Source organism: Dermacentor silvarum, chromosome 2, assembly GCF_013339745.2.
Source record: "Dermacentor silvarum isolate Dsil-2018 chromosome 2, BIME_Dsil_1.4, whole genome shotgun sequence".
In the NCBI taxonomy this organism is placed as follows: Eukaryota; Metazoa; Arthropoda; class Arachnida; order Ixodida; family Ixodidae; genus Dermacentor; species Dermacentor silvarum.
Window position 1 is genome coordinate 164,295,616 of NC_051155.1, and position 18,182 is coordinate 164,313,797.

An 18,182-nucleotide genomic window follows, 5' to 3' on the forward strand; every position below is an offset into this window, starting at 1 on the left:
TTGTTGTTGTGCCGGTAGATTGGCAAGCATCTTGACAGTAATGCCGTCTGTAACATTCCTGGGGTTGAGTTGCATTTGGTGTTGTTGATTCCCGTGAGAAGCTCGATGCTGCTGTAGAGGCCTGCTTCTTCCTGATGACGCCTAATCAGCCGGCACTCACGTTTAAATCGAGGTTGTCGCGAATCTGCTTTGCCGTTTGAAAGGGGCCCGCAACACATACCGCGACAATTAGCAGGTTGTTGTTGCTTGAGAAGACGTGGGGCGTTGTGGAGGCGGCCCTCTTGGGCAAAGGCTTGGCAGATTCGGTTTACCGTTGCCAACAACGACCGGCGCATCTTTTTCGCAATTTTACGTCACGGCATCCTGACTTTCGACATTTCAATAACGGAACGTGTAATGCACACAGCACTTGACTGTGCCAACTGAAGTGCATTTAAGAGTGTGCTGTGACAAGGATATTTTGCATTGGTTCCATGCATGGTGGGATCACCCAAGTGTTCTTTTCTTTCTTCCCCTCCCCCCTCTTTTTTTTTTTTCTTTTTTCTGTGGGTTGCTACAGGACCTACAGTGTAAACATGTATCGAGGCACGTTTCATGTAGATACCATATAGCTCAATTGCAGATAAAACAGCGATTTGTGAAATGTATGTTATGGTGGGGAGTATTAATGAGTAGCCCGTCAAAAACCCGAAGAAGCCTCTGTTCTTATTACCATGACTACCCTTAATCCACGACCTGTGAGCCGGAAACAAGAAAGGAATGTTACCGCGATGCTTCTTCTGGGCCATTTGGCATGCCGCAGAGTCTCGTGATTCTATCATGATCCTATGTGCCCACGTGTTGCCCACGTGTGGTCTAGCCGGTCTGCGACTTTACAATTGCTAGTAGGTACAGCAGGGGCGTGGCACTGTGGGTCACGTGACTTCCGCTTAACACATGTTGTCATGGCAATCGTGGAGACGCAGCGACCTTGTGGAGCGCAGCTCCTAGGTGCCTAGGGACCGAATCGTTTAGGGACTTTTTACAAGGTGCGTTGAATGTCTGGCAGTGTGTGGCCCACGCTGGGCCACGCTTTATTATTCTAGCGTTTGTTCTAGTGGCGGAAATCCTTGCAGTAGTGGTGGTGTGGATGACAGCTTTCGATGTCGGTGAACTCTGGTCGTGTAAAACTCGTATTTCTCAACAATTCAGTGATGCTGACATTCGAACTATTCAAGGTACTATGGTGGAGAACTTCCTTTGCTCGTTTTGTATGCGTTTGTCATAGGTTGGCGCACCCACTCACACTCACTCCCACTCATTTCAAAGGCGTGAGTGCGAGTGAGTGCCAATGAGTGTGAGTGCGAGTGAGCGCCAGTGAGTGCAAGTGAGTGAGTGCTGTGAGTGTGAGTGGAAGTGAGTGCGAGTGCAGGTGAGTGCGAGTGAGTGCCTGTGAGTGTGAGTGGAGGTGAGTGTGAGTGCGAGTGAGCGCCAGTGAGTGCGAGTGAGTGAATGCTGTGAGTGTGAGTGGAGGTGAACGTGAGTGAGTGCGGGGCCTGGAAAAAATTATGGTGAGTGAGTGTCAGTGAGTATTCTCCTACACTGCTGACCTATGGCGTTTGTCCATAACGTTGGCTTCCGAGACTTGAGGTTTGTTTACGCGACGCTGGCTTCCTGCCGCCGGCGTTGAAACGGAGAACATGCTGCAGGCTGGTGGATAGGCGCACAACTGTGGTTGCTGTTAAGGGATCGATGGTATTCCTAAATAAACGCATCACTGTTTTGATGATCCAAATATAATCTCACTATCAGGGAGAGAGAGAGATAAAACGTTATTTTGTCCATGATGGGGTCTGGGGGCGGCGGGGGTTGGGAGACTAACCCCCAGGCCTCCCCTTCCTCAGACGGCGGCCAGCCCTTGTTTTCTGGCGGCGTCTTCGGCCATCCGGACGGCCCAGAGCTGCTCTTCTGGGTCCAAGCTGAGCAGCAAAGTCTCCCACTGCTCGGCCGTAGTTATGATGTGTGTAGTGTTAGTGCAGTGAGTGTTGGTGGGTGTAGCTTTCGGGCATGCCCAGATGATGTGATCGAGGTCAGCGCGGGCCTCGCAGGCTTTGCAGAGTGGGGAGTATGCATCGGGGTAAATTCGGTGGTATAGCACGGGGTTTGGGAAAGTTCGCGTCTGAAGTAGTCGCCAAGTGGTGGATTGTGATTTATTCAGTGCTTTGTGTGCTGGTGGGCGAGCAGTCTACCTGACTGGAGCAGTATTTCTGTATTTGGGGTGTTGGTACGCTGCGCTCCGCAACACCCCAACGACCGCCGCTTCGCGTCGGCGCCCGGCACCGCGGCTTCCGCCGCGGCACCGGGGCACAAACGAGAGCAGTATCCGCTTGCGCAAGCGCGGACGCAATTTTCTCTCTCGCACCCGCTTGTCCTCGCGCTTGCACACAAACGACTGGCAGTCCCTCCAAAGACCGTCTCGTGCCAGACTAGTGCCTCAAAAGTCCCTAAGCGATTATGTCCCTAAGCACCCAGGAGTTCCACGATTGCCATGTCATGGCAATCGTGGTTTATATGGGTGTTCTGGGGCAATGCCTCCTTTTTTAGGAGGCGTTGGTCATGGTATAGTGTACTAGAATATTCTAGTACACTGTAGTCATGACCAGCCATGACATGTGTTAAGCGGAAGTCACGTGAGTCGCAGTGCGAATGACGAATAGACACGCTGCTCATTTTCAGGGTCCTTGTTGCACTTTCGTTTATTATTATTATTATTATTATTATTATTATTATTATTATTATTATTATTATTATTATTATTATTATTATTACACGGTGTAAGGTCCTCCGACGGCGCGCCTGCGCTACAGTGTACCTGCGCTGGGGCAAGAGAGCTTCGTGCAATTTTTTGTTATTTAGACGCCAAATCCTGAGCAGGTAGAAGGTTTCATGACACTTACAGTCAAAATACCGTCATTTCGAACACGAGAGAAACGCGTCGTTGCTCGAGCAGACGGCGCGCTGCGCTTACCGCTGCTCGCCGCGTCGGAGTCAATCGGATTGTCGATGGATTGTCGGCAGAAATATAAAGGGACGTTCCTCCAACCAAGTAGAGTTGTTTTAAGCAGGCGAACGACATATATTCATCGAAATAAAGCACTTCTGCCGTGCGTGCCCATAAATGCGCCAGCAAAGCGAGCGAAAAAGTGGCCCCCAGAACATGTGCTATTATTATTATTATTATTATTATTATTATTATTATTATTATTATTATTATTATTATTATTATTATTATTATTATTATTATTATTATTATTATTATTATTATTATTATTATTATTATTATTATTATTATTATTATTATGACGCGTATTATTGTTGCTATCATTACGGTACTATCATCATCAGCAGATTTCAGTTCGTGTTTACGTCTGCCATGTGCCCGCTTGTTTGCGACGCGCAGCATGTTTCGGATGTCAGAAAGTATGCTACACTTTTGGGCACTTTTCTGTCTCAGTACTCCTGGCTAAACGACGCCTATGTCTTGGTAAGTATTAAACTACTCTTCGCGCTTAGCAACCCCGAGTATTTTTCTCGGCGTCTGCGTGGATGCCAATGCGTGCGTGCTCGCAGGATTACTTCGTTGAACAGCAGTGGCACAAACTACCGTCTTCGTGGCAGAAGACACTGTCGACCATTGAATTGAGCGATCTTTCCATCTGGCTAGAAACGGGACTGCCTGCACAGTACGTACACCAGCTAACCCTTTTATGTCTGTCGCTTTACAGAGGCACCATATGTGTTTATCCCACTGATCTTTATCCGACTTAATTTTCTCGACCGTGTACAGCTAACTGTTGCTCTCGTTGTTTGTCTATTGGCGCGCGTCCCTTTTCTCGACGCTTATTTGAGGTGCGACGCTTATTTGAGAAGCGTAGTAACACATATGCTTGGACGATCCTCTCTTCGTGCGCGCTGCAAACAATTAACCCCGCGTAGATCCACGCTTTCCCGCGTATTTGCAAAAGCTCGCGTTTCAGTACGAGCGTTGACGAACCTCTTAACTTGCTTTTATTCCCAGGAAGCACTCAGTATGGCCGCTGTCGCTGATGTGTCTTGCTCCAGTAGCCAGACTGCTTGCGCTCAACCGGAGCCCTGTCGCATCACCAGCTGACATCCCTCTTCTGCCACCAAATGAGCGCGCCGGTGAGTGAACTGTGCGTGTTTGACACAAAGAAGATGTTTTTTTTTTTTTTTCGAAATCTCGCAACATCCTTCTAGAGTTGTCAAACGATGTTAAACAATTTCTCAATGGAATACATCTTAATTTCCCCCCTCAAAGTTATGAGTCCACTAAGGACTATTACATCCCTTTTAAAAGAGGCATTGATAAGTTTTCCTCTAAAAGGTACAAGTAAAATAAGCTGTTGCCCTGTGGCGTGAAGTATTAAAAGATCAAGGTCAACAAACGTTGTGGACGGCACATCGTCCCCAGCCAAAATTGTATCAATTTTGCCAAACCTTTCACAGCTAACTCATCTTTTTCTTCATAGTTTATTGATGACGGATCAGAGTCGCTGCAGCTTTATATGTAGATGAAAAACAATCTTTAAACGGTAATCTATATTGTTCATGGTTTGTACTGCTGTTTCAGAGCCCACCTGACTTTTTCCTCAGGTAATTGACAAAGTGCATCAGAGCAGCCTTAAACATTGATGAGAAGTAAAAATTAGTTGAAAGATAATTTTGCTGTTGTTGCGTAAACAAAGGAGCCTATGGTATAAATAGGTCTTCAGGCTAAACTGTTTGATTGGTTGCATTCAGATTTGTAGGAGAGGTGGCGCCTCACAGTGCACTGTGTTTGATGCCGTCTTTCACTTGTCTGTTTTGTCTGGAATAAAATAAACCTAGGGAAACGTAGAAAATGTAATTGCCTCAGTGATAGGAACAGTGGTGCTGTGGCATTACTAAACATGCAATGTTTAGCGACATTGCCACGGACAACCCACAACTTCAGACTTATTTTGGATTAAAGAGGCAACTATATTACACACAAACATGGTACGAAATGAAAAGTATCGTGGAATGGCCACCTTTCTGGGAAATTCGAGAGTGAGCGATCCAGTGGTTGAGCCAGGTGAGCCATTTATACATGGCTTCATTATTTATGAATCTTCACAGCCTGTGCTTCGCTATTGCAATTAATTGTTGATGCAAAACACTAGTATGGCCTCAGTTGCACTATTGCCTCCTGTCCCACTTTTCATTTTTCCTGTTCATCAGTAATACCAGATATGGAAGACTATGCTTGGAGAATGAGCAGGGACTTCTGTCAGCGCCTGCTTCCTTTCTCATGTGCATTTGAGCTGGGCTTATTCCAATCTCATCTTCAGCCCATGAGGAAGAAGCCAAACTGGCTCTGAAACCAATTGTGGTTGGAAGCATTGTTCAGGTCATTAGAAATTAAACCAAAATGAACAGGTTACTCTGCAGAAATGTTTAGCCACCAAGCTTACCCAGCGATGTGGCAATGACAAATTGAGGGGGGGAAACTATTCAATTTGCATTTGGAGCTTTTGCTTTGTAGTCACTAAAATATGGAAGTGCCTCACCTCCATCTTTCTTTCTTTCTTGCATCAGATGGGAAAAATCTGCAGTGGCCAGCCTTTCACCTCTGTGGCAATAGGAATTTGACTCATGCTTTTAGGAAGCATGTAAAAGTAAAGAAGCAGCATGAAATCATTAGGTTGGCAATGGTATGCAAGCTTTTTTCTCACCTTATTAATGCTATGCTGATGGTCGCATGGGAATGGATGACACTCCGTGTAATCATAGCATATGTAGTATTTTTGATGTGTGCTTACTTACTTCAAAATTGCATTTCTATGTCTGGGACCCCAGTTGCAGTAAGATACAGAAACTTTTCCTATACACAGGAGCAGAAAGGTGCAGTAAATGAAAAGAAACAAAGAATCAACATTTTACTCTGCCCCTTTTGAGCTTATTGCTCCGAAATCTCTGCTAAGGAAGCAGCATGAATATTTTGGTAGTGGTTAACTTGGCAATGACATTGTAGCTCTTCATACATTCAGTCAGGGGATTCTGGAAAACTGACAAATATGTGTTGATGTAAAGGTTGACCATGCATTTTGTGGCATGTGAAAAAAATTGCGGTGCCAGTCGGAAACTGTCCAATCTTTCGGGTACTTTTAAACTCTTGTTCTGTGCTATTTCATGCTGAGTACATGAATGGCTGGGAAAGCTGGCTACTTTGGAGCACTTGTAGTTGTCTTCAGTCATTCATGTATTCCATTGTGAGGCAAATCATTACATCCCCCCTCCGATCAGTCCAAGCTAAGGCAGGGAGGGAGCATGGACCTTTTTGCAACTTCTTTTAGCCCCATTGCTAGCTATTGCTTGTCTATATCAACTGTTGTTCTTGCAACCCAGGTGATTGAGTTGCTTGCTCAGAAGTGTGACTGCTCACACATGCTAGATGTCGGGTCTGGGCAAGGCCATCTGGCTCGCTTGTTGGCACTCGACAAGAAGCTGCACGTCGCCACTGTGGACTTAGTTGGCAGCCACTTGACGTCAGCGCAGCGATTTGACCAGCAGGTGTGCCTTTCTTTGCATCCATTCATGGCGCACAACTGCCGCAAGCATTGCCTTTGCAAATTCGGAGAGCTGCCACAATTAGGGAAGGACCTATGATGCCTCAGTTTTTATGATAGCACCAAGCAGTTTGCTGGGATGTTGAGGAAATAGATATAGTTGCTTAGAAGATGCATCACTCCTTTTCAACAAAATTTGTGCTTTCCAAGCCATGGAGTGCTCGCCTGGTGAAGGTGACATCCTTTAAAGAGATTCTGAAAAGAAAAATAGTTTGAGCTGTACTAATAGTAAAGTGCCCTTGTGCAATATGATAAAGCCCATTCTTACCATGGAAGGAGTCTCTATAAGCCAGAAAAGACAAAGGCAGGTGGCAACGCTGGCTCGAAATTCCCGCACCAGCTCACTGTGGTGTCATGGATTTTGACGGCGTCTCCTGTGACCTAGTTAAATTTTGTTAGCAAAGATGGACTACACTGTATTCCAAAAGAGCCAAACACTCAACTTTGCAAGTTTCAAGAACTTTTATTCAGCCACAACAGCCCAAATATAAAAAAATACTTTGGAATCAGTGACATAGCATTGACTTTCTGGCCAGGTGTTTGGACACGAAATTTTAATAATTGACCTTCGACCTTCATTTTGCATTTTTAATAATCAACCTATTACCTCAAAACTAATAAAAATAGCTTTCAAAGGACACTGTATCAGTCTCAACTGATTTATTATTTGTATCTATTTTTCCTATAATGCTACTGCAGTAAAAAGTTTCAAGAAGTAGCTGCAGTGCGGTGATCAGCATATCGAGAACGGCTAGTGGTTGGGTGTCGAGCTACGCATAAGAGTGGCATACTTTTCTGTGTACAGCAGTGGAACACACTTGGGAGAGGTCTACGATACATTTGGAGCAGCAAATGAAACTCTGCTTACTTGCAGTTGTAAAAATCCTTCTACAGAAACATCATTTGCATATTCAAGTGAATAAGCAAATAATGTATGGAATAGCATTGTTCCATATCCAGTGTTCAGATATTTTGTTGCTGCAGTAGCAAAGATAACCCTGCATTAAAAGTTAAGATATAAAGATAAAAACATTTCTAGTGGCAGGCCCAGCCATGCATGTCTAGGAAAATTTAGTATTTTTGGTAGGCTATGGTGATAAGTAGTCCCTGGCTTCGTGAGACTGTAATCTGTATGACTTTTTCTTTTTTTGCACAGGCAGCGCTTCATGTCCAGAAGAAAAAGGCAATGGAAATAGAGGCAGAAGTGACAGATTCAGCTTGCCATCTCCCTCGGCACGTCGAGCTAGAAATTTCTATGGCTACGACACCTGCCGAACTAGAACAGGTGCTCCCCTTGCTGTTATTGCTTTCATTCTTGAATCTTTTTGTGAGTGTGCTTAGTGAATGCAGCGTGCACATTTTTTGCTGCCACGATTGTTTTATGGTTCATGTTTCTGCTACCGTGAACAAAGCTGCTTTGCTTTACTGTCTCTTGCTACACATCATCATCATCCTACTTATGTACGCTGCAAGACAAAGGCCTTTCCCAGCGAATTCTAGTTACCCCGTCTTGCAGCATATAGGATATTATGAGACACTATACTATATTTTAGTCTGTGTCAGTCTTTTGCGGCCTCATTGTAAGGCAGGTCTCGTGACATGTCCTGATGACACAGAACCATGGCCATGTGTTGCTCTAGTGTGCTTTATTGCTTCTTTATTTAACTTAAAATTGTTTAATCAGAATTACTCATGTGACAGAATGTGTCGAGAGTGCAAAACTGTCCAGATATGCATGCTCTTCTTATTGTACATGTAAAGCATGAAGGTACAGCAGAACTTTTTGGAGCACCAAATTTGCATAAAATGTTCGCAACTTCAAACTCCGCCTGGAATTTAGGTAAGCGATGTGGTGGTTGTTGCACGGAAAATTATAGAATGAATATTTCAATTCAAAGGAAGAAGCACTGGATGCATACTAGTTCTTTTCTTGCATTTTTGCACTCCAAAAGCTTATGCTGCTACCGTTACTACCTTCAGGGTATACATTGTAGTATTTCACAACGAATAAAATTACAGTTTAAATGAAACATCTATGCCATTTTTTACAATACATATCAAACAAGCATATTGTGTTGCCCTATACTCATTTAACTTAATTTCATTATATGACAACTTTAGTCTATTTTTTTCAGGTGGCAGAGAAAGCATGGGGAAGAGGAAAGTCTGGTGTAGAAGATGTAAGTACCTGCAACATCACCTTATTATCAAAAACTTGATGCGTAAATGGCCCGTATCATGCTGCTGGTATGTACTTGCAGGAACAGCATTTTTAAGCAAATTTCACTCTGTCTCTCTTTTTCTGTTCTTTTACCAATTTTAGTTTGTACTTGTCGGTCTTCATACGTGTGGAAATCTAGGCCCATCCATGATTCAGCTTTTTGCTGACTCGCCTGCTGCTCGGGGCCTTGTTTCTGTTGGCTGCTGTTACATGAAGCTCAGCGAAGACAAGTATGTGATCTTTTTATTGTGTTTCAGATTATGTTCAGTCATGAGTCAGCATGTTGAAATAGTTTTGAAAAGGAGTGCTTACATATAAAGCCATTAAAGGCTTGTGAAGGTACTATAGAGCGCATAGCTTGTGTTTATTACTATTGGGATGATCATTAATTGATGGTAATTGTGTTTGGTGTGTTTTCTGTTGATGCAACAACAGAAAACATTTTGACATGCTTTCTGCCAATGTTATTGGAGCAGGAACTACAAGTGTGCCTCCAGAAGGTTGTTATAGTTCTGAAAAAGAAAAAAAATTTTTCTTCTCATTGTGTGGCAGTGGCATCTTTTTCAGCACTGCTAGTGCCATAGAACCTTGCACGCTTCAAAGAACAACCATGCTTTGTCAAGAACAACATTTGCTTTGCCTTGTAGAGAAAACATGGGATTCAGCAACCAAGAGGGCAGTGATTTTGGCTTTCCACAATCACTGCCCTTGCTTTAGTATTCCTGCTGATACGATCTCGATTGGGTGAGGTGGGTCGGCACCGCAAGAATCAGGAAACAGTGACGAAAGCGGGCATCGTGATGATGAAAAATAGAAAAGATTGTATTCACTTCATTGGTACATGGTTGTGACTCTATCCGAGTCTCGAGCAGTTCTGTCTCACACGAGGGGACCAGGACGGCCTTAAATCACCCCTCACAGTCTTGTGGTGTAGCCGACGTCTCCTTCAGGGAACTTGTGGAAGTGTCAGTGCCTTTGTCGGGTTGTCAAGTTGATGACCTCTTCCCCCTCGTGTCCTCTCCTTTGGTTGCTCGCCTTTGTGTCTGCTCAGGTCGTAGAGGGGTGACGCTTTCTTGGGGATGAAGGTGATTTTATCTTGTCACGGGAAAAGCGCTCGGGCATGTTTCCCACATTTGAGAGGTAGAGTTTCCAGGAAGATCATAACTGCCTCTTGGGGATGAAGATAATTGCCCCGACACGGGAACGTGCGCCGGTTTGGTTTCCCACAATTTATGAAAGTTCAAGCCGATCATAATGCTGCTGAGAAGATCTGGTGAGAAAAGGGGGTACGGGGAACAAGTTCCTCTCCAAGCTGTCAAGCACAACCACTGGGTCGGCATTGGCAGGATGGAGTAAAGCCACTAAGGAAAATAGGCATTGGCAGGATGGAGTAAAGCCACTAAGGAAAATAGGCTTTCTTGATGCAGAATATGCGGTCATTGTAAGTCTCGCAAAACAGTACCTAACAGTAAACAGCAACTCCATTTCTGCTGAAAGTATTCCTATCAAATACATTATTGGACCATAACCTAAAGCACTGCCAAGTATCAGGACACACTGTTCTGCTGTTCTTCTGTGGTGCATTAATGCTAAAGCTTAACACGCTGACAGAAAACTTCCTTTGGTGTTTTAAGTTTTCACAGTGTACAAAGCAAACACATTTTTGCTAGGTTTAAAATTCTATTTGGTGAGCTAGACGAAACTCTTGATTTTATTCATATAGATGTAATGATGACTATATGAGTCATATGTATTTATTTAGCCTCTACAGAATCTTGGTGTGCAAATAATTATAAATAAATGAGGGTGGTAAAACTCCCCGTACTTGATTTGTGATTGTTGTTTAACCATTTCTGCTAGCTAAATTGGCTATTTTACCATCTGCAGATGCAGATATAACGAGCTACTCATGAGAGTGGCATTCCACAGCCTAGGTGTTGTAGATATGGCATGAAGGCTTCAAAAACATAACTGAATAGGAAGTAATTTAAGAGCTCTAGTAGTACACGGCGGCCGCATTTCGATGGGGGCGAAATGCGAAAACACCCGTGTACTTAGATTTAGGTGCACGTTAAAGAACCCCAGGTGGTCCAAATTTCCGGAGTCCCCCACTACGGCGTGCCTCATAATCAGAACTGGTTTTGGCACGTAAAACCCCATAATTTAAGCTCTAGTAGTATCCATGGCTTTCCTCTTGCATACTCTATCTCATCGTGTCACCTCAATTGAAGCAATAAATATTTAGTGACATTATTTTAAAAATTACCAATGGTACCCCCATGAGCAAAACAAGAGACAATGGTTTCCATGGAAAAAAAAGAAAAAAATGTGTAGGTCTGAAATAGAGTGTTGCAGTTAGGGTATCACAGAGAACAGAGTTTCACATTGTTTCCTTGTCAGTTTTAGGCTGCGCATACAAGGCATGATGCAATTAATATTTTTTTCACGTAGCCTCCAGTCTGTATAATTTTACTCACCAGTGTACTTGCTAAGGTACACTACGTCTGAAAGCTGCTCTTTGAGGTTTTGTTGGCATCAGCTTCTGACTTTGTTTTGCCAGATGCGATGAAATGGAAACGAAAATGGCGTACCCTATGAGCAGCCATGTCTGTGCCCTGGGGAATGTTGCTGCGCTCAGCTACCAAGCACGAGAGGTTGCTTGTCATGCGTTTGAAGTGTATACCAAGAAATTAAAAGGTAAAGTTTTGCTTGCACAGTTTCCTAAGATATATTTATCTTTCTTCTTATTTTGTATCAACACGTAGAAAGACAAACCTGGCCCAAGCAGGCAAGTTTGCATAGTTCAACTCGGACACTTGTAATAAAGCAACATTTCATGCACTAAATTGGAAAACTAGTGGTGTAAGTGGAGATGTTAAGAAGGGAAAAGATATTCTTGCTCTCAAGCTAAATGATTAGATTTGAAAACATCATTTGGTGAAATTTTTTCACATTTTCACTTTTATGGGGATGTATAGTTTTACATTACATGTTTCCTTAACTGAATGCTACATCCTATTGTTTCTATATTTGTGCCGATCTTACTAGTGGGCCAACATATAGTGTGATTATCTTCCTGACACTTAGTATAGGTATTCTATTGGCTGTATGATTATTACATAATATTCAGACTTTGGATAATGTGCTTGATCTTTTTGTGAAAAGAGGGGGGAAAAAACATCATTCATGAAAACTTGTGCATCAAATTGTATAATTAAAACAGAAAATTTCAATGCACTTAAAGGGGCCCTGAACCACCTCTCGGGCTTGGTGAAATAACATAGTCCGCGGGTAGCATACGCTGCTGTGAACATCTCAGCCAAGTTTTGTTGTCGTACGCGGTGCGTGGAGCTCTCAAGCAGTGCGCAAAGTCACCTTTCTCTCAAACGCTCTCATTTCAAGAAAGCCATGATCCTCACTCTCTTCTGTGTGCTTTACTGCGCAATAAAGCACATTCCAATATGCGGCTGCTATTTGTCGCTGCGGTCGGTTGCACCCCGGCCACCGTGGGTTGCCGTCATGAGTCCGCTGGCTAAGTGCACTGCGGCTCTCTGAGGACAACTGCGTTTGGCTTACGTTTAGCGTGGCGTCAGCACCAAAATTGGAAACTTGAACTGCGCGCCACGGTGACGTTTTTAAGGCGGAGCGTTATGGCCCCGCCCCACTCTGCCGTAGCCTTCGCAGTGCAAGGCATTGAAGGAGGAGCACAGCGGAGGCTGTGTTTGATTGCCAATAACTCCGCTTCTGCTGAACGCATTGAAGTACTTTTTGCGTCAAAGTATTTCTGAAATAGCCTATTTTCACCTCAAATGTCTTTCTCCACTTCGATAAAAAGTGGTTCAGGACCCTTCAAGTAACTGTGAGCATATAAAAGGTCATATGAATTAGGAATGCATCAACAGTATTATATAATACCATACAGCTGCTTGGAACATGCTAACCAGTTTTGCTTTGATGATGCATATAGATGATTGATCACCTTGAATGGTTTAAAACAAAGATTTATAATTTGCTATGCTGCCTGGAAACTGCCACGCTGAAATGTGGAGGGTTTCTATGTTGACATAGCTCGCTTGAAATGTAAAAGCTGCAAATCATTGCACACTTCATTGGCTTCTGGCACCTGTTGCAAGATGTATTTGCAGACATCTATTAAAGTCAATTAATTATTTCATGTATGATGCGTGATGTGTGGGCATTGGACACGAGGGGTTGTTGTCAATACTGCACCTTGAGGAAGCTGCACCACATGGAGCGTTGGGATCCAGAGTAATCGGGATATGCTGTCAGTGACGTGTCTTGTATCGCTGACCATTTCACCTGAACAGAGTCACCATTGGCACTGAAGATCCACTGCTACCGAGCCCTGCTAGAGAGACTGATTGCGAATCACTACAAAGATCAGAGGCACTGTGGGTTGGGCTCTGTCAAGCATGCTGCTAGTTTGACGTTTTCACAGTAGGTATCTGCTCACTTGGTTGCATGAGCTTTCTGTTCTTTATAAAATGCAAATCCTAAAATTACCATCCATCATAGCAGATGCCGTGGACTTTCATTGAAGTGTGAACTTAAAGGCATGCTCTGTGCTACTGCGCTGACAAGTAATTGCTAAGGTGCCCAATAAGGGATAAGTAAGAATATGCAAATATGATGCTGCCCACAACCTTCCACACACCTTTGATGATTGCTGGATATAGTGAGAGGTCTGAGATTTCTAATGATTTCAATCTGCAGAGATTTGGGTTCCAGAATGGAATTTAATGCATATGTGCACAGCGTGGGTGCGCACCCATTGCAGCCCTGTTTGTACGGTGCACTGTTCGTGACTGTAGGTGACTGGAGAGGCAGTAGCCAGGGAGTTACTCTCAGTGTATTGTTTTCAATTACATTGACGTTCATTTTATAACTGTCACTGTCACATTTTGCAACTTTTCTTGCCTATGTGTGGTTAGAAACTAAATAAGACATAACACCAGCCATGTGACAAGTCTGGCTTCAATGTTACTTGATGGCACCAACCATGTGTAAAAGCTTATAGCAGTCACATTGTAGAAATTTCTAAAGATGGTACTGTGGTGTGACATGTCGCATTCTTCAATGCATTTAACGCACTAGTGGGAGGGATTTCAATATATAAAGAAAGCGCACACATGCTTTTATGCTCAGTTTTCAGGAAAATAAGCTTTTGGCATAGGGAATCATTCAAGATATTCAGGTTCGATCTAAGTGTATTTGCCATTATATTTGCATGGCCACACTTCTAGGTATGCAAGGAAAGCACTGGAGAAATTCCCATTTCCTTTGCCTGACGAAGATCTGGATTCACCTGAACTGGAGCTGGCAATGGATGAATGGCAGCATGTCGTCGTGTTCTACTCCTTACGCCTCCTCCTGGCACCTGTCATTGAATCGCTGATCCTCGTTGACCGCATGTTGTACCTCTGGGATCGTTGTGAGTCTTGTCCTTGACTGCACTGCGACTTTGCGTAGTATAAATGCTTGGGTAACTGATATTCTGGTTGAGATTACAAGTAAAGAAGTGGAGTTAAGTAAGCAATATTGGATGCATATATGCATTATTTGCTCCTGCAAACATCAGGAACTGTGTGATAATCAACTAATTGATTATTTGTTATAAGTTAAACCTTTCGCACTACTTTAGCGGACACATTGCAGTTGTGGTATTGCAACTGCTCAGTGCCAGAAGCATGTCTGCTTAATAGAAATTCTGAGACAAGCTACAGTGTTGAGCCAGCATTTACCAAACTTACGGAGTAATGCATTAGTGTTCTATATCGCCATTCATTAAACATGGCCGTTCATTTAAAAGTAATTATGTAAAATTCAAGATGGAGTACTGGGTAATTACTGATTATCACACAATTAGTCGTGTGTGCGACTGCAAATTATACAGTGACGAAAAACCAGCTCTGTATTGCTGTTGCAGTGCATTAAAGAAGTACTAAAATTCTTCATTGAAGCACCTGGTGTGTTAGTGTGCCTACAGTAACATTTCATAAAGCCTTCATGTTATGGCTAGCACTCTGCATTTCCTCAGGCCGGACACAACTGCTGAGGCAGGTTGAGTAAATTATTTTTCTAAAGTGCAAGTGCTCTTTTCACATCAAATCCCTGAGAGGCATAGTGTTATGATATTCAGTAACCACTTGATAAAGGGAACTCTTGCGATTTCTAGTTACAAACTGCCACCTAGAAGAATGAATTAAAATATAGCTCCGATTAAGGCCAGAATGTATTTTTTTATTTCCCCGATAATTATTTCCCCGACTTATTATTTGCACTCAGTCGGCATTACACATCCGCTAGTCAATACATTCTGCCATTCTACCTATGGGGCTGCAACTTGGAGGATAACAAAGATAGTAAGGTAACATGGGTAATAAAGATAACAAAAGAAGTTAAGGATTATGTTACATGTAATGGAATAAGAAATGATAGATGTAACATGAAGAGTATGTAAGATGAGAGTCTGGATTAAAGCGAAAATGCATGTAACAGATATTGTAGTTGGAATTCAATGGAAAAAATAGGGGAGTCAGGCCGATGTGGGAGTACAGCGTAGACCGCTTATAACGTAATTCGCCGGAGTCTCGAATATCTGCACTATAAGCGGTACCGCACTATAACCAAAACAACGATTTTCAAGCCCTGCACGTATGCAAAACATCTAGACCAAGCATGTAGACACGCTTTGTACTATCGCGATGTACGCGGTGCTCTTCAAGCTCGACAGCTTTGCACCGAGTCAAAATGAAATATCTGTTTGCCGCAACTGCTGCGGAAAAAACCGTGACTGCTATCGACACGATTATGAGCGGCGACTTTGCAGTGCTGAAGGCACGTGCCTGACGCACGCACCGAGTCTGGACGAATTAACTACCATTTGCTGCAACAACTGAGGGGCAGTCGAAACTGCGGTCGCTATGCGATCATCGATGGTGACTATGCAGTTTTTAGGCACGTGGCCGACGCGCATACCGAGTAAAAATGAAACTACAGTTCGCCACAACCGCTGTGGAGAAAACTGAGGCCGCTATCGATCCGATCGTGGATGACGACTACGCAGTTACGAAAGCCCGCGGCCAACGCGGTGTTATGCACAGCAGTAAACACAAGAATACAGGCTTTAAGAACACAAATAGGCTCGAAGCGTTCCGGCGTTGCTGTGATTCACGTACGATTTCAGCTGTGGCGATGCGGACTCCACCGCTTCGTTTCGGTTGGACGCTAGCGCCGTTCTTGTTCTTTTGCATCGCATATTTGCGGCGCTCCTCGCTCACCAAGCTCCGAAAGTAGTCCGAAAATAAGTCCGAATTGACGAGAATTTGATTGCATTGAATAATGGATACACCAGCCGGGAGCATGCACTTGTTGAGAAGCGTGCTCGCTGCCGCCCTTGTCGGTGAGATTTTCTTGCGGAAGCCGCATTATAACCGGTATTTCGTCTCACGCGGCTGCACTGTAAGCGGTATGCGTATACATGGAGTTCTATGGGAGGGCAAACGGGAGTCGGAAAAGGCCGCGTTGTAGCCAGTTCTGCACTATAAACGGTTACGTTATAAGTGGTCTATACTGTACATAGAACAGATAACCTGTGCTCTTTGAAGATTTAGCAGAATGGATTCCAAGAGAAAGGAAAGGCCGTCCAAAGTGGCAGAGGTTTAGGAGAACTGAAGAGATTAGGAAATGTGCAGGCACATGACGAAGTCAGCTGTTAAAGGATGAGATGCAAGATGAGATCAGTGGGAGTGGCCCTTGCCCCACCTTGGAGATTAGGCTGACGAAGACTCTAGATTTCTGTGTTGTGTTACTTGTTGCACGTAGCCATATTGCATTCAGAGGCAGTGGACACTGCTGCACTTGATGATAAGTGGGCTTGATATGTACACCTGTGAGCAAAAGTACACGGACCACAGGTTCGCTGGAAAAACTGAATTTCATCGCAATTAACGCACGTAAACTGAAATTGATGAGAGCACTGGAAAGTTCGCAATGCTAAGTTTGGACTGTATTCTTCAATTTTAAGTCGCATTCTCGGGCAGAAGACAAAGTCAACATTATTGCACGTGTGTACTTGCTTATTGTGCGGTCTTTATGTTACTGTGATCTATTTAATTGCTTTGCAGGCATACCGAGCAGCCTCTTGCCCCTGTTTGACCCGTGTCTCTCGCCAAGGAACTTGGTGTTGCTGGCGTTCAAAGAAAGTAGTCGTAAAGGCGAGCAGGATTGTGAAGATTTATAGGTGTACAGATAATAAAATAAAGCTTTTACAAATTGTGGGTGATACTCTGTTTTCTTGCGATGATGCTTAAATCTCAGGCTCCTATGCTGTATCCATGTTCGATCATTGCAAAAAATCCATTTTATGCTTGTGCCAGCGCAACTGGTCTTAAAAACGAAAATTTTATTTCTGATTCTTCTTTCACCAGATGTCAAGAGGAAGCGCAGCTCAAAAGTTTTTTATGTATCGCTTCTCGAAGACTCAGTTTTATCATATGAATTTATGATGTTTACATAATCTATCAGTTCAAATTTGTTGTGAGAGTTTTAATATAGTCGAATTGCAATTAGAATGATTTATCAGATTTAATGTATTAAATATATAATGTTTCTCATCAAAGCCAACATGTAAAAAATACCTGCAGTGCGCCTTGTAACGAATATTGGACGCAACAAAGGTATTATCGTGTCCAACGCAGTGTTATAACAAAGCGAGAGAAACGAAAAGGGAAAGATAGGGAGGTTAGCCAAGGACGGGCACGGTTGGCTACCCCATGCTTGGGGAGGGTAGCCAACCTCGTTAAAACGAGGTTTGGGCTGTGGAATGTGTTCACCAACTTCACTGCAATTTGTGAAATTAAATAATACAGTTAAACCTGCTTATAAAGAACCTCCATATTCCAACCGGAAGCACCTTCTCCGCCGCGACGGAATGCGAAGCGGCGGCGGCGCGCTTGGCGCGCTCGAATTTGCGGCGACTGCGAGGTGAGAGCGAGCGCACGTGTGCAAGCGTGCGAGCGTGCGCGAGGCGGGCTGCATCCCCCGACCCGGCGATTTTGCCGCTGCGGGCGTGACCCCTCCCTTCATTCAAACCTGATCCCGGCGCTTGCTGCAGCTGGCCTAGCCCGCCAAGCCGGCACTCTCCTTTTCCAGTTGATGTTGCCGAAAAAAAAAAAAACGATTTTCTTTTTCAATGCGCTGGCAGCGCCACTCTTTGGTTACTGCGCAAGTCTCTGCGCTTCACTTCACTAACCTGACACTAGGTGGCACTATACGACGCTACGACGTAGAGA

The 18,182-nt window shown here is 43.9% G+C and overlaps 1 protein-coding gene across 1 annotated transcript; it reads left to right on the forward strand.

The window, feature by feature from the left end:
* The first annotated feature begins 3,375 nt into the window (after window positions 1-3,375).
* On the forward strand, window positions 3,376-17,173 carry LOC119442031 (methyltransferase-like protein 25B). Its single transcript, XM_037706746.2, has 12 exons — window positions 3,376-3,523; window positions 3,610-3,722; window positions 4,058-4,182; window positions 5,617-5,732; window positions 6,427-6,591; window positions 7,804-7,932; window positions 8,783-8,827; window positions 8,971-9,098; window positions 11,429-11,565; window positions 13,197-13,326; window positions 14,133-14,320; window positions 17,016-17,173. The coding sequence occupies exons 1-12, from the start codon at window positions 3,413-3,415 to the stop codon at window positions 17,129-17,131; spliced, it is 1,503 nt and encodes a 500-aa protein (XP_037562674.1). The 5' UTR covers window positions 3,376-3,412; the 3' UTR covers window positions 17,132-17,173.
* The last annotated feature ends 1,009 nt before the right edge of the window (window positions 17,174-18,182 follow it).

Coding starts and splice junctions, on each gene's coding strand:
- LOC119442031 (XM_037706746.2), top strand. CDS start 3,413: ATGTGCCCGCTTGTTTGCGACGCGCAGCATGTTTCGGATGTCAGAAAG. Junction 4,183..5,616: donor GCCACCAAATGAGCGCGCCG/GTGAGTGAACTG, acceptor TTCTTGCATCAG/ATGGGAAAAATCTGCAGTGG. Junction 5,733..6,426: donor AAATCATTAGGTTGGCAATG/GTATGCAAGCTT, acceptor CTTGCAACCCAG/GTGATTGAGTTGCTTGCTCA.